General features: G+C 31.6%; 2 protein-coding genes across 2 annotated transcripts; both read right to left on the bottom strand.

The window, feature by feature from the left end:
• Positions 1-5,157: 5,157 nt before the first annotated feature.
• On the bottom strand, positions 5,158-6,483 carry LOC110657037 (sister chromatid cohesion protein PDS5 homolog C-like). The gene has a single exon (XM_021814087.2). The coding sequence runs from the start codon at positions 6,481-6,483 to the stop codon at positions 5,158-5,160; it is 1,326 nt and encodes a 441-aa protein (XP_021669779.2).
• Positions 6,484-8,157: 1,674 nt separating this feature from the next.
• LOC110657053 (cationic amino acid transporter 5) lies at positions 8,158-10,418 on the bottom strand. The gene has a single exon (XM_021814112.2). The coding sequence runs from the start codon at positions 10,180-10,182 to the stop codon at positions 8,422-8,424; it is 1,761 nt and encodes a 586-aa protein (XP_021669804.1). The 5' UTR covers positions 10,183-10,418; the 3' UTR covers positions 8,158-8,421.
• Positions 10,419-13,253: the final 2,835 nt, after the last annotated feature.

A 13,253-nucleotide genomic window follows, 5' to 3' on the forward strand; every position in this document is an offset into this window, starting at 1 on the left:
CTTAACTTTGAATAATCAAAAGTAAACAGATCTGCATTAGTGTCACCTCTACTCTTATGAATACAATGCATGTATGCACACAAGTTCTTTCTACTTATCTGTGCCTACGAACGCCTAAACCGCGCTCTGATACCACTAAATGTAACACCCCTCACCCGTCTACAGTGTAGTAAAGCAAGACGTACTACACAACGTGCTGAAGCACCTAATCTTATCTGATTTTATTATAGTTCTTGATTTACTTGATCAAAAACTTTATCTGAGGTTTAGGCTATTTTTACTGTTTATCAAAATCTGACTAATTTAGAAAATTCAAAAATTTTAATGATAATCCGGTAGAGTGCCGGCTGTAATTTGGACTAACAGTTCTTCTGAACCTGACAAAAATAATTTCAATATATGTTTAAATTCATAACTCATATTATCTCAAAGCATTGTCAACAGTTTCTCAAATTCAGATTTAGTCTCAAAATTTCTCAAACTCAATCTCATTTAGAATCATTATGATTAGATATTCAACTCAAATATCAGAATTCTTATATTTCATTAACTTATACAAATTTGCCTATTAAGTATATAAATTTATCAAGTACAGGATAGACAAATGAAATTACAGTTACTAATTCACATTACAATAAAAGCAGTAATTATAATGTACAGATTAGAAAATATGCTTAAAATGAGCCCTATCTATATGCATTGCTAAGGAGGTGACAACCTTGTACTCTTCTGACACTTCTGTAGATCTGGACTCCAAAAATCTCAGTCGATAGTTTACTTGTTTTACCTTCAGTACCTGGACGTCCATGGAGGACACTTGAGAGCTTCAATTCGGCCTTGGGAGAGGAGCTTGATGAAAGTGATGAAGTGAGTGGGAAAATTCTGCTCCTTAGGTGTCTTTATATAGTGCCACTTAGTGGCCACTAAGTAAAGTTTACTAATATAATAATTAAACTATGCAATATTTAAATTAAACCCCATAATTCCTTTAATTGCATTTCAATTTCATTTCAATTTTTTTTTCATGGGGATTTCTAAATTTAATACCACTTATTTTTCATGGAAATTTAAGTCAAAAGTCCACTCTAGGTGTCAAATGACCAAAATGCCCTTCTTCGGGTTAAATTTGGACTTTTTCGGTAACACCGATTTACTCCTTGTACCGCTGATTTCTTTAATTTTTGTTTTTCTTTTATACTAACTTATTAATTTTTCTTTGACATTTTCAATGTCAATTACACCTCAGTAGACCTTTAATTTGGTCCCGAAAATATCTCCCGAGGTCCCCCGCAGTCCAGGGCTAGTCAACGGTCCTTGCCGTAACTTCCCGGTGTGGTCACCCATCGTTGTGGGTTCGGCTTGTTTAACTTAGTCACATTTTGTCTATTTTATTTTTCCTTAATTTTTCTCATCACATTTTTCATTATTTTATACTTCCTCACTGTCATTACACTATAGTTGCAGACATTTCAACTTTTCGGGGTAGACATTAGCTGTCGGAACAGTAGGACGTACGGACTACGAAATTGAGGATGTTACACTTATGTTTATAGGATTCCAGGCTCAGGTCAGTGTTTTTGACTCCCATTTTAGGGTTCTTACACTCAAATTTTGAGAAAGTTTCTAAATCAAAGTTGGAGCCCTATCTCTTAGGTTTTCAGAACAGTTTGGCTCATCCAATTTGGGATTTCTTAGTGGGAGATATGGTATAAACACTATTATGGGGTCAAGTGGTGGTTTAGTCAAATTCCAGGTTTTGATGTGCTGAATTTTTCTAGAAATTTGGCCTAGTTCCCTTGGGTTATGGGTTCTAGTAAACAAATCAATATTGTAGATTTATGTCTTATGGAAATTTTGGCATTGGTTTCATTGCATTTGAAATTTTTTGGACCAAGTTATGGCATTTTTGCCAAAACTAGTCAGGTGAGCCTAAGTCCAGAAATTCTGGGCAGTTTGTTTCTAGACAGTTTTGTTAACCTAACTTGTACTAGCAATTTGATTTGGTTAGAGGCATTTCTGGGCTCTGTGTTCTTCATGAAAGTTTTAGACCTGTCTAGAGAAAGTTATGGCCAAATGAACATGTATTGTTTATTGGGTTATTTTTCTGGGTTTAGGGTATGGTCAGCTGGATTGGAACAATAATTTGGTCAAGTTTTGGACAGAATTTGGGCATAGTTTCTACATGGAAAGTGGAGTGTTTTGGATCTAGTTTTACCTCCAATTAGCTTTATACCAATTAGAGCTACACAATTTCAGTTATAAATCAAAAACCAAACTGGACTCATTAAGTCCCACAACCTGCACAAAAGAGCACTCCCAAATTTTCAATTTCCTCCAACTCCCTTACTTCAATTGGCATACATAGCACTTCTAAATATCATCAAGCAATCTCAATTTGCCAATTTCAAACAATTTCACAAAAGTTCTAATTTATTATGAAACTCTAAGTCAAAATGTCAATCTCATACAAATTCTCATTCAATTTGATTTCTACCATATCCAACCTCATTAATAACACTAACAAACCAAATTATTTCATCAAAACTCATCAAATTTCTCTTATTCCTATGGCTGCCAAAAATTCATGATGTTGATACATAGGTATTTTATTTCATTTTCCTTGCAATTTCCAACTCTAATTAAGTTCTTAACATAGAATAAAGAGAGAGAGAAGAGATACTAGCACTAACCTTTATCAAGAGGTGTTCAAGCTTATAAAAACTCCAATATTTCTCTCTTTCTTGGCTGCCACTAGTTCTCTCAAGGTGTAAAAGCAAGTTTTTGTGAAGGGGATTAGGGTTTTTGGGGTGAGATGTAAGAAGAATCAAGCTTGAGAAAGAAAAAAAAAATGGAAGAGAGAACTCAAGGAAAAATTTGGCCATGGGAGGTTCAAGAAGATGATGAGTGGTTTTTAATTAATGTTAGTCAAATTTGTCTTCATTTTATGTCTTTCTTATCCCTTAATAAGAATTTGTTACTTTCCCATTGGCTTTCACTTTTTATGATGTCATTATGACATCATGCTCATGCAATAAATTTTATTTCCTCTTCTTTTCTTTTCTTTTTCCATTTCAATAACATAATTCATGATTTTAATTTATTTTATATGTTTTAATCTCTCTTATTTTAATTGACATTTAGATCAAAATTCAACTCTGGGATTGAAATGACCAAAATGCCCTTCATTAAGCTTATCAGGTTATTTTTTGTCTGTATCGATAAATAAATTTTTCCTTAATTTTCTTTGGCATTTCTAATGTCCTTTATGCCTCATTAGACCTTTAATTAAGTCCCAAAATTATCTCCTAAGGTTCCTCACAGGTCTGGGGTTAGCAACTGACTTCACAGTCGCTTCCCAATACGGTCACCCATCGCCGTGACCCCGACTTGTTTAACCGAGTTGTACTTCGCTTCTTTTACTTTTCTTTAATTTTACTTAGTCTTTATTCAGTCAATTTATGTTTCCTCACTCTAGTTTCAGTGTAGTTCCAGCATCCTGGCTGTCCGAACATACGTTAGTCATCGAAACAGTAGAATGTATGGATTAACTAAAGTGAGGGAGATACATTGAGAAAATAAATTCACTTCTTTCTACATTATAGAGCTACCTTCTAATTACATATGCTATTTTGTGCAATCTATTTTATTGTTTTACCACATAGTAACCAATTCTATGGCAAAGAAGGCCTTTAGAATGCGCAGTGGAGCTCATTGAGAACATACATTCACTTCATTCTACACTATGGAGCTACCTTCTAAATGTAGACCATATTTCCATAATATATGTATGGGAAAAAAAGTAGTTGAACACAATACCCGATACAAATTATTGGAAATATTGAGTGTGAGAGATGAATAAAAAAGGATGACGTCCGTTAAGTGTCAGATCTAAAATAATTGTAGAAAGATTGGATTAGAAGAGAACAAAGAAGATATTGAAGATGAGAGTATTTATATTATTGATTCTTGAATAAATGAATGCAGAAAAGAGACTTCCCATTTTATACAAGAGAAGTGTAACTACTTCTAACAAATAGAGCAGTATAACTACCTCTTACTCATGTATCTTTTTACCTCCAAAAACTTAGCTGTCTAACTCTTAACTAGTTATTATTATTCTTCTTTCTCTTCCGATAATATGTAACAAGTTCATGTGGAGCCCTTGCCTTATTTCGAAAATCCTATTATGTTCAATTGGATCAAAAATGATTTAGAATTAAAAATAGATTTTCTTGTTTATTATATATTTACATATTAATTTTTTTTTTAGTTTAAATTTAATATATATTAACTCATTATATTTTTAATTAATATTCCATTTATGACATTTTTCATCTTCCTTGTAAGTTTGAATAATTATCAAACTTAGTTCTCTAACTTTGATTCTTCTTGAGCTAGTACTCAAACTTTTGACACCAATCCACAATTTTCATGCGGATAATTTCATGTTATGAATAAAAATTTCGTGCAAAATATTGAGTATAACTCATCAAAGATAATGAGGAGTCCATAAAGTTTAAACAATTTAAACAATTTGCTAATCAAGTGCTCAACATTTTTTTCTCTCTCAATGGAGTATTGGGACTTTCTAACACATTAATCTATCTTAACTTTGTGTTTACTTGCAATGTATTTGGGGTTTGTAAGATGGACTCTTCACAGCAAAAAGATTAGGCAGAATCGGTGGATGCTTCAAAAAGAAAGAAGGATATAGAATGGAGATTTCATTCTTTGCAGTACAACCCTGTTATTAGTGCATTTTTTAGACGAAGAACAAAGGACAATCAAGGACCAATCCTTGAAAGATAACTAATTCTTAAAATATTATTGATCTCATAAAATTGTCATAGCAAATCTAATCTAATAACAATAGAAACCCTAGGTCTTATTTATAAAATAAGGAATCCCAATCACATTGAGATTTTAGAAGCCTAATTTCATCTTAATTAAGAATACTAAATTAAATCAAAATAAACTAGGGAATAATAATAAGACTATTAATAAAATTTTAAATCTAATAAAAACTCTTAAATTTCCTGATTTTACAATGAAACTAATTTCTAAATTGTAGTAGGATTTTCATCTTCCCATTTTGCTTATTCTTCCCTAGTAGGGAAATTCTCATCCTCCAGTCCTGAAGTGCGGAAAAAGCAGAAACTATATTAGGAGAACAATCAAATCTTCATTCTTGTATGCTGGCAATAGGCTTAAAATTAAGCACTTCATGCTTTCCTTTGCATATCCAAAAAGACCTAAACAGATAAAATCAATGACATCTCTAAATGAAAAGCTCTTCAATTCACCATGAGCATGAGCAAGAGAATTAGATAAATTTTGAATTTCCTTCTCAACATTAAAAGGAGAACTGTGTTCTAAATTATTTACCCCATTAACTCCCTTATCATTATCCAAAATATCATTCTCAAAATTGCTTATCATGTCAATGCTATGGGACTGATCAAAATGATTATCATCATCTTGCTTCTTTAAGGAACATGAATCTATGAAGAGATGATCTTCACAGTTCTGTGCAACACTATTGTTTTCTAATGATTTAGAAGATTTGTCAATTATAGAATCAGCTTGTCTGGGAAAACATGCTTCAGCTGCTATTTCTTTATTGGCCTGGGCAACCCCATTCAATAATACTCCAACTAGTTTACTTTCTTCAATTATACAGTCAATAACAGCATGGCCATCATTTTGTTCAACAGTGCCACCTAATTGGCATATAGAGGCAACTATTTCACTGTAATCTCCTACAGAAATACCCAAAGACTTCACAGCATGTTGCAAATAATGTCTAACCTTGTTAGCACAATTTTCAAGTACTCTTTCTCCCAACTTATGTGCAGCAGATAAAACTTCCACATTGCTCCTCCTCACGCTAGCTAAAAGGGGAGAAAGCAATTTTGGAGAAATATCTTCACTTTCTTCTAAGACGAGAGTCATAATAGTCTCCATGAATGAAAAGATGCTCTCCGAATGATAATCCCCTATGGCATTTAGGAAATGCTGAAACATCTCAATTATTAGATCATCACATTCAAGATCTAACATCACCAAAAATGGTTGAACTCTTGCAACAGTTTCAAGAATCAAATCCCTTTTATTGTATGATCGACTAGACTGGTCAGCTAAATGTTCAAATGATGAGACAATTAGCTTAAAAACATCTCTCATTTGATCATCTTCGTAAGGAGCATCTGGAGCATTAATTCTAGTTATTTCACTAATGCAAGAGGCAATTGCTATTTTAACATTCATCCCAGAATGCTTAAAAAGTTGTTCTAAAACCAATGCTTTCATAGATGGGCCAAGTGCAATGTGCATAGATTTCGTAGGGAACTGCTTCACTTTTGACAAATAATTCTCTACTTGGTGGAGAAGAGTAAGAAGTCCATCAAAATGTGAAGGAGGGTTAGCAAGCTTAGTTCCAAGTACCAAAAGCTGTTGTTCTAACTCCTCTTTTAGTGATGCCATTGTTAATGGAAAATTCCAATTAAAGATGCGTACCTCACTAGAAAATGCAAATTATAGTCATTTGGCGTTGTTTTTTTGCTGAAAATAGACGTTAAAAATGGAACCAGCAAGTCGAAATTAACAAAGCAGAGCACTGAAAATTTCTGCTGATGTGGCAGAAGTGATGACTTTTTCTTTTTCTAAGCAATAGATTCAGTGGGAAATTCAAAGGCTACAGTGGAATGGTGGGATTTTTCAAAACTCTTATACCAAATTGACTTGGAACAAGAAGAACACAAAGAATCAAGAGAAACATATTTTCTAGAAGAAACGGAAACAAATTCTCAAAACTTATTATTAATTGGCAATAATAATCATAATAATAGTACACTAAAATATGTACAAAACCTAGGCCTATTTATAGAGCTTTTGCTTTTACAATTAAAAATTAGTTCAACATAATTCGTAAATTAAATTTTCCTTGACTGCATCAAAGTGTCTATTAGGTCCTTTTGTTCTTTATACGTTGTCTATAATACTAAAATTTTTAATTAGACCTCTGAATTTCACATGTTTCTACATGTTGTATGTTTCTACGTCTACAAGGACATTTTTCATTTTGTCGATTCCTACAATTAATCATGATAGTTAGGTAGTGGTTCAGAGCCAAATGAAACTACTGAAAGTCCGTACTGAAAAAGTTTTGTACATATAAGAAACAGCAGGGAAAGGTAAGATCAATATCCAAAACCTTAAACCACATATTTCTGTGGAGACCATTGATACAAATTAATTATTTGAAATGTTACTCCATATCTATTTTGAGCAGAACTTAGTTTAGGACAATTTTAATGGTTGGTAAAGAAATACAGTTAATATGGGAGATCGTGTTTTTGTTCTTAAGCAAGTCTCTTCTGCGGCTGAAGCTGCTGGCTGAACCTTGTTAGTATAGAGTCCTAACTTTGTAAAATATCTACTAATATAACTAGTAAGTTGTGGACCATAAGATCTGTCTAGTATAACCAGAGGAAGTCTTTTCATTTCAACTGTTGATAAGATAAATCTGCTGTTAATTTATCCAGATGCATGCATGCTATGCCAATTAATAGTAAAAGGATAATATAAAAGGTCTGGAAGATAATGCAGAAGTTTGAAGCTAGCTGCAGTTTGTCAGAACACCTGGGAGTGCTACGAAGTTTAGTGGGCTTTCAAACTTTTCTATGGCTTAGCTTGAGTGTTGTTCAAGTGTTGTTTTATATGATTTATGGTTTAAGTTATGCATGTTCAAGAGTCTTTTTGAAGTTTTAATTAGGTTAGGCCATCACTTTTCTAGATGTCATCCAGTGTGGTACATTCACTAGTAAGAGTTAGTGACAAATTTTCCTCCAAAAGCAATACTACAATTCAAAATACACTTTCAGTTGTCACTATGCATATTCAATACATTCTTTAGGCTTTGTTAGATTTGTTTGGCTTTATTTGTATGTGTATACCAAAAGAAAATTAAAAAGCAATCTTAGGGCAAAACAATATAAAGTAATATTCTAAAAGATGAAAGTTAACTTTTTATCATGTAATTGCTTTTTAAAAGAAAATTTTAATTCTCTGTAATTACTTTTTTTATCATGTGAAGGGAAACACAAGCACATGCACACATTTGTTGCATTTGATAAGGCCGTGTGAATGAGGTAAGGATACAAATAATCAGACACCTTCATTAATAATGTTGCTCTGCATAAATTTTGGATATTCTGCTTTGTGCTATTTTTCTTTCAAGTTGTTTTGTATTATCTTATCCAAAATAAACACAACCAACAAATGAGCTACATTGGATAGCAGTTTTTCCTTCCATTTGACAGCTACAAGCATAGGATGTCTTGTATATGCTGGAAATAGTCTGATTGGTGTTACAGATTATTAATCGCAGGTTGTGGATTGAATGATGAAGGATACAATGGTTCAAGGCCCTTTTCCAGCAATGTCATCATCCTTAACTTCAAATGAAGAAGTTTTCTGTTGCTGATGGGCCATGTCATAAGTTGCATGAAGACCAAAAAAGACATAGTAAAGCAGCATTACAACTGTGCAGATCCCAAATCTTAGAAAAGCCCATGCACCTAAAGATCCCATGAGAAAGATGTTTGTTGCAATTGACAAGGATGGAAGCCATGGAACAAGTGGAACCCCCCAAAACTTTGGTGTTCTCTGCTGAGGCAGAGTCATGTGCATTCCTATTGTCCCAAGGAACCAAAGAGGAACAGTGATGATATATCCAACCCACCCACTGGGCTTCAGTCCCCAGTAAGCTGAAGTGCCTATGGAGGATGCAGTAATTATCAGCAGGAAAGCAACCAACTTCAAGAGGTTCTTTCGCGGTGTGGTTTCTCTCACATAATATCTCCTCACCAGAAGTGCAACGGCCATCATCATGAAGATAAATAGAGTGCTCAGTGATAACAAGCTAGACAATACATTGAGGCTTGAGAAGAAAGCAATGAGAGCACTTGAAATGGTGATCAAAAGTGTGGCATTTATTGGTGTTCCAGTCTTTGGATGAACGAGAGCAAACCAAGGAGGAATCATGTGGGCTCGTGCAATGTGAGTAGTATATCGTGCTTGTCCAAGCGCCCCTACTAGGAGAACAGTGGTCATCCCCTTAAGTGCTCCAAGCGCTACTACGTACTTTGCCCAATTCATCCCAACTCTCTGAAATGCAATCGAGTATGCCGCATTTTCGTCTATCTCTTGGTATTTTTGCATCATACTTAGTGAAAGTGCCATCAAGAAGTATATCACAGTAATTGTTGACATTGATCCTAGCAGGCCTAATGGTATGTCTCTTGATGGGTTTTTTGTTTCTTCTGCCATGGTGGCTATGCTGTCAAACCCTCCATAGGCAAAGTAAACAATTGCAGCTGCTTGAAAAATCCCCTTAGCTCCATAAGGCAAAAATGGGGTCAGATTGGAAGTATTGGCATGAGCAAACCCAGCAATTATCACAAACAAAATTACTAAAGTATTGACTGCAGTTGCTATCCAGTTGAACAATGAAGTTTTCCTTGTGCTGATCATTGCTATTGTTGCAGCAATCACTAAAACACCAACAGCAATCGGGTCCAGGAGATTGAAATCTGCACTTAGTTTTGTATGGATGCGTAGAGAGTTAGAAGGACGGTTCAGAAGAGTTGTGAAGTAGGAAGTCCATGCTCTGGCCACTGCTGCACTGCCCACAATGCTTTCAAGCAGGATGTTTCCTGCTGTTATGAATGCTACAAAGTCGCCTAATTCAATTCTTAGGTATGCAAATGACCCACCTGCCACAGGGATTTCAACAGCGAATTCTGTGTAGCAGAAAACAGATAGCATTGCTGAAACTCCTGAAGCAACGTAGGACAACACAATAGCAGGTCCTGCATGTTTATGGGCTTCTTGGCCAGTGAGCACAAAGATGCCAGCTCCAATAACAGAACCAAATCCAAACCACGTGAGGTCCCACCAGGTCAGGCATGGTTTCATGTCATTCTCGCTTTGTTTCCTCAACTCTCTGATCTCATTGGCATCATCTGATCGGCTTATCAGACGATCCTTGAAACGGAAACCTGTCTGTGCTAATGCAGAGCGGTAATTAGCCCAGCTTTGGAATGACTCTTCTGGTAAGAAATCTTGTTTATTGAATCTCCAGTAACTTCTGGGATGGGCTTCAGCATCCTGTTCTCCCATGGGATCCTTCACTTAATTCTTCTGTATTCCACGGCACTCTGTGGTGTACACACTGATATGAGCTATAGCGATTCAGTTGTGGTAGTGATTTGTGGAATGTGAACTTTCAACTCCTTATATGGAGATTTTCTCGATAATTGATCATTGATTAAATCTACACTATAAATGTAGGCATTGTTTGTTGAAAAAAGTGAAAGTGGAAGAGAAATGAAGTTGTGTTTACTTCCATATGTTTATTAGAGGGGGGAGGGAAAAGAAAGGAAAGCAAAGAAAATAAGATTCCTCAATTTCCCTTCTAGAGAAACAAGAAGGCAAATGAGAAAAAGAAATTAATTTTCCTCTTTTATATGCATATAATTAAATAAAAAAAATATAATTTCTTTCTGTTAAATAAAAACAACTGTTCTAATAAGGAAAAAAAAAAAACACCCGGATGATATTAGGAAAAAACAAAATAATTTCTGTTCTTTTTTTTTTCATTTCTTTTACATTCCTTTCCCTTGCGCAAATAGATAACCAAACAAAGCTTCGTAATATCCCTGTGCTGCAGTGGACTCTGAAGATTCAAACAAAATACTGGCTAGTCTTTTGTTCTCTGAGTGGTCCAATGGTTCCTGGTCTTTTACGTTACAATTAAATGACCATTATTATGGGCAATTAATACCGGCCACGGTCTGGTTCCGACAATTTCAGTGTATAAAACTTAGGACTCAAACAAGGGTTTCGGTGGTTTTAATTTCAGCTTGGATTTTGGTTTCATCGATTCTAATTTGATCCTAATGGTTCAAATTAAACAGACCGGACCAAGCCCTTCATCTAATTGACTATTATAAAATAAAAATAAAATAAAATAAAATAAAAAGATTTCGATTTAATTTCAATCCTAAACTAGCATAATGTTTTTGCTATATAATGATAATTTATCATTTTTATTTTTAAATTACATTTTAAATAAAATAAATTATTATTATTAAATTATTTTTTATTAAATTTAATTTAAATAAATTTTTATTTATTATAATAATAAATTTTAATTAATTTATGGTATAATTAATCAAAATATATATTTAATTCTTTATATATATATATTGATAGTAATTTTTATGATTATTTTGATTAAAATATAATAAATTACTTTATTTAAAAAATAATTTAAATTTTATTAAATTTTATATTTTATTTCATGGTTTATGTAAATTGATTTTTTTACATTACTAAAAACTATATTAGATTAATGAGAAAATAATATTATTTAAAATATATAATATAATTTTTTATTATTAATATAAAAAAATTATTAAATTATTAATAATGAATTGAATAATAATAATAATAATAATAACATTATTATTAATTAAAATAATATTTTATTATATTATTTTTTTTTTAAATATTATATCTTTAAATTTTTATAAAGTGCAAATTTTTTTATTAATCTAATATATTTTTTATAAAATATTTTTTTCACAAAAATGGTTATTATTTTATATAAATTTATGATATAAAATAAATATATTTTATAAAAAATAAAATTTAAAACATCATTATTTTTTATTAATATAATAAATATTAAAAATACATACTATTTTTTAAAAGATAAATTTTATAATTTTAATAGTATAACTTTATTTTTTTTAATCGTCTTTATTTGTTATTAAATTTTCAATATAATCATATTTACATTTATTTTTTAAATTTTATTTTTATATAAAAATATAGTTGAGAGATAATTTATGTATAAAAATTTAGTTATTTAATTAAAATTTGAAAATATTTCTGTTGAAAATTAATGATAATAAAATATGAATAATCAAAATATTAGTTATAATTATATTCGATATATAATTATAATAAAATAAAATAAAATAAAATATTTAAAAGTTTAAAAAATATTAAATAAGAAATTTATAAAAAAAATTAGTAATAAAATAAAAATTAATTAAATATATTTAAATAAATAATGATAACTAATAACTTTTGAAAGAAATAATAAAAAAAAGAGTAAATCAAAAAAATATTTGAAAGCATTAAAGTGAAATAAAAATACTTGATGAGAGAAGAGTGGTTTATGTATCAAATGTCTCATATGATATACTATATATGGACAAACAAATAAAAATCATTTAAATAAAAAATTAATTTTATAATTAAATATTATTTAATTAAAAAATAATAATAAAAACATTATATTCAATTTTTATAACAATAAAATATTTCTCATTTATTTGGTTGTTTCAATTCAATGCCATAAGTTAGCCATAATAATAATAATAAGTATTAATTATGTAACGCCCCGGATGTAACACTCCTATTTGCATAGCCTAATATATTTCACTGTTCCCGTGATCGGAGTTGGTCCGGATAATTAAGGGGATTAGAACCATACTTAAGACAACTAGATAAGCTATAAACACAAATAATTAGTAATTGTCAATTAGTTAAGTATAAATAAGAAAAACAGAACATAAGAAGTTAAACGAGCCGAGAGTCACAGCGATGGATGACCTTCTCGGGAAGGGTTGCGAAGTCAATTTAAACTCAAATTTTGAACCGTAAAATGTGACGCTGCGGTTCTTAGGACTATTGTGAACATAGTGGAAAAGGGAAAATCACAAAAAAGAACTGTTAAGCCAGTCAAATAATTAGGTCAGGGAGCCGAAAGAAATATTGAATTATTTGCAAACCGGGTTGAACCGGCGAGGGGCAATTTGGTCAATTGATCCCGAGAGCTGACTCCTGACCTAACTGTCAAATAAAATCGGAAAAAATAAAATTTTGGAGTCGGGAATTAAATTAAAGAACGAATAGAAAAATAAATAGAAAAAAAAAGAAAAAGAAAATGAAAAAGTTAAAAAGGTAATGACATCATGTGGTGACATAAGCATGATGCCATAAATATTATAATTAATATATTTAATTAATTAGATGTTTTGGTCTTTCATAAGATAAAAATATATAAAAGAAAAGAAAAGAAAATATATATATATATATATAGGAATTATGATGTCATAGATGATGCAATAAAGTCAAATTATTAAAATTAGAAAAAAAGAAATAATTATTAAAAAAAA

This window comes from Hevea brasiliensis, chromosome 11 (genome assembly GCF_030052815.1).
Source record: "Hevea brasiliensis isolate MT/VB/25A 57/8 chromosome 11, ASM3005281v1, whole genome shotgun sequence".
Taxonomy (NCBI): domain Eukaryota; kingdom Viridiplantae; phylum Streptophyta; class Magnoliopsida; order Malpighiales; family Euphorbiaceae; genus Hevea; species Hevea brasiliensis.

Bases quoted from the DNA above. Each gene is read 5' to 3' on its own strand.
- LOC110657037 (XM_021814087.2), bottom strand. From the start codon at position 6,483: ATGGCATCACTAAAAGAGGAGTTAGAACAACAGCTTTTGGTACTTGGA.
- LOC110657053 (XM_021814112.2), bottom strand. From the start codon at position 10,182: ATGGGAGAACAGGATGCTGAAGCCCATCCCAGAAGTTACTGGAGATTC.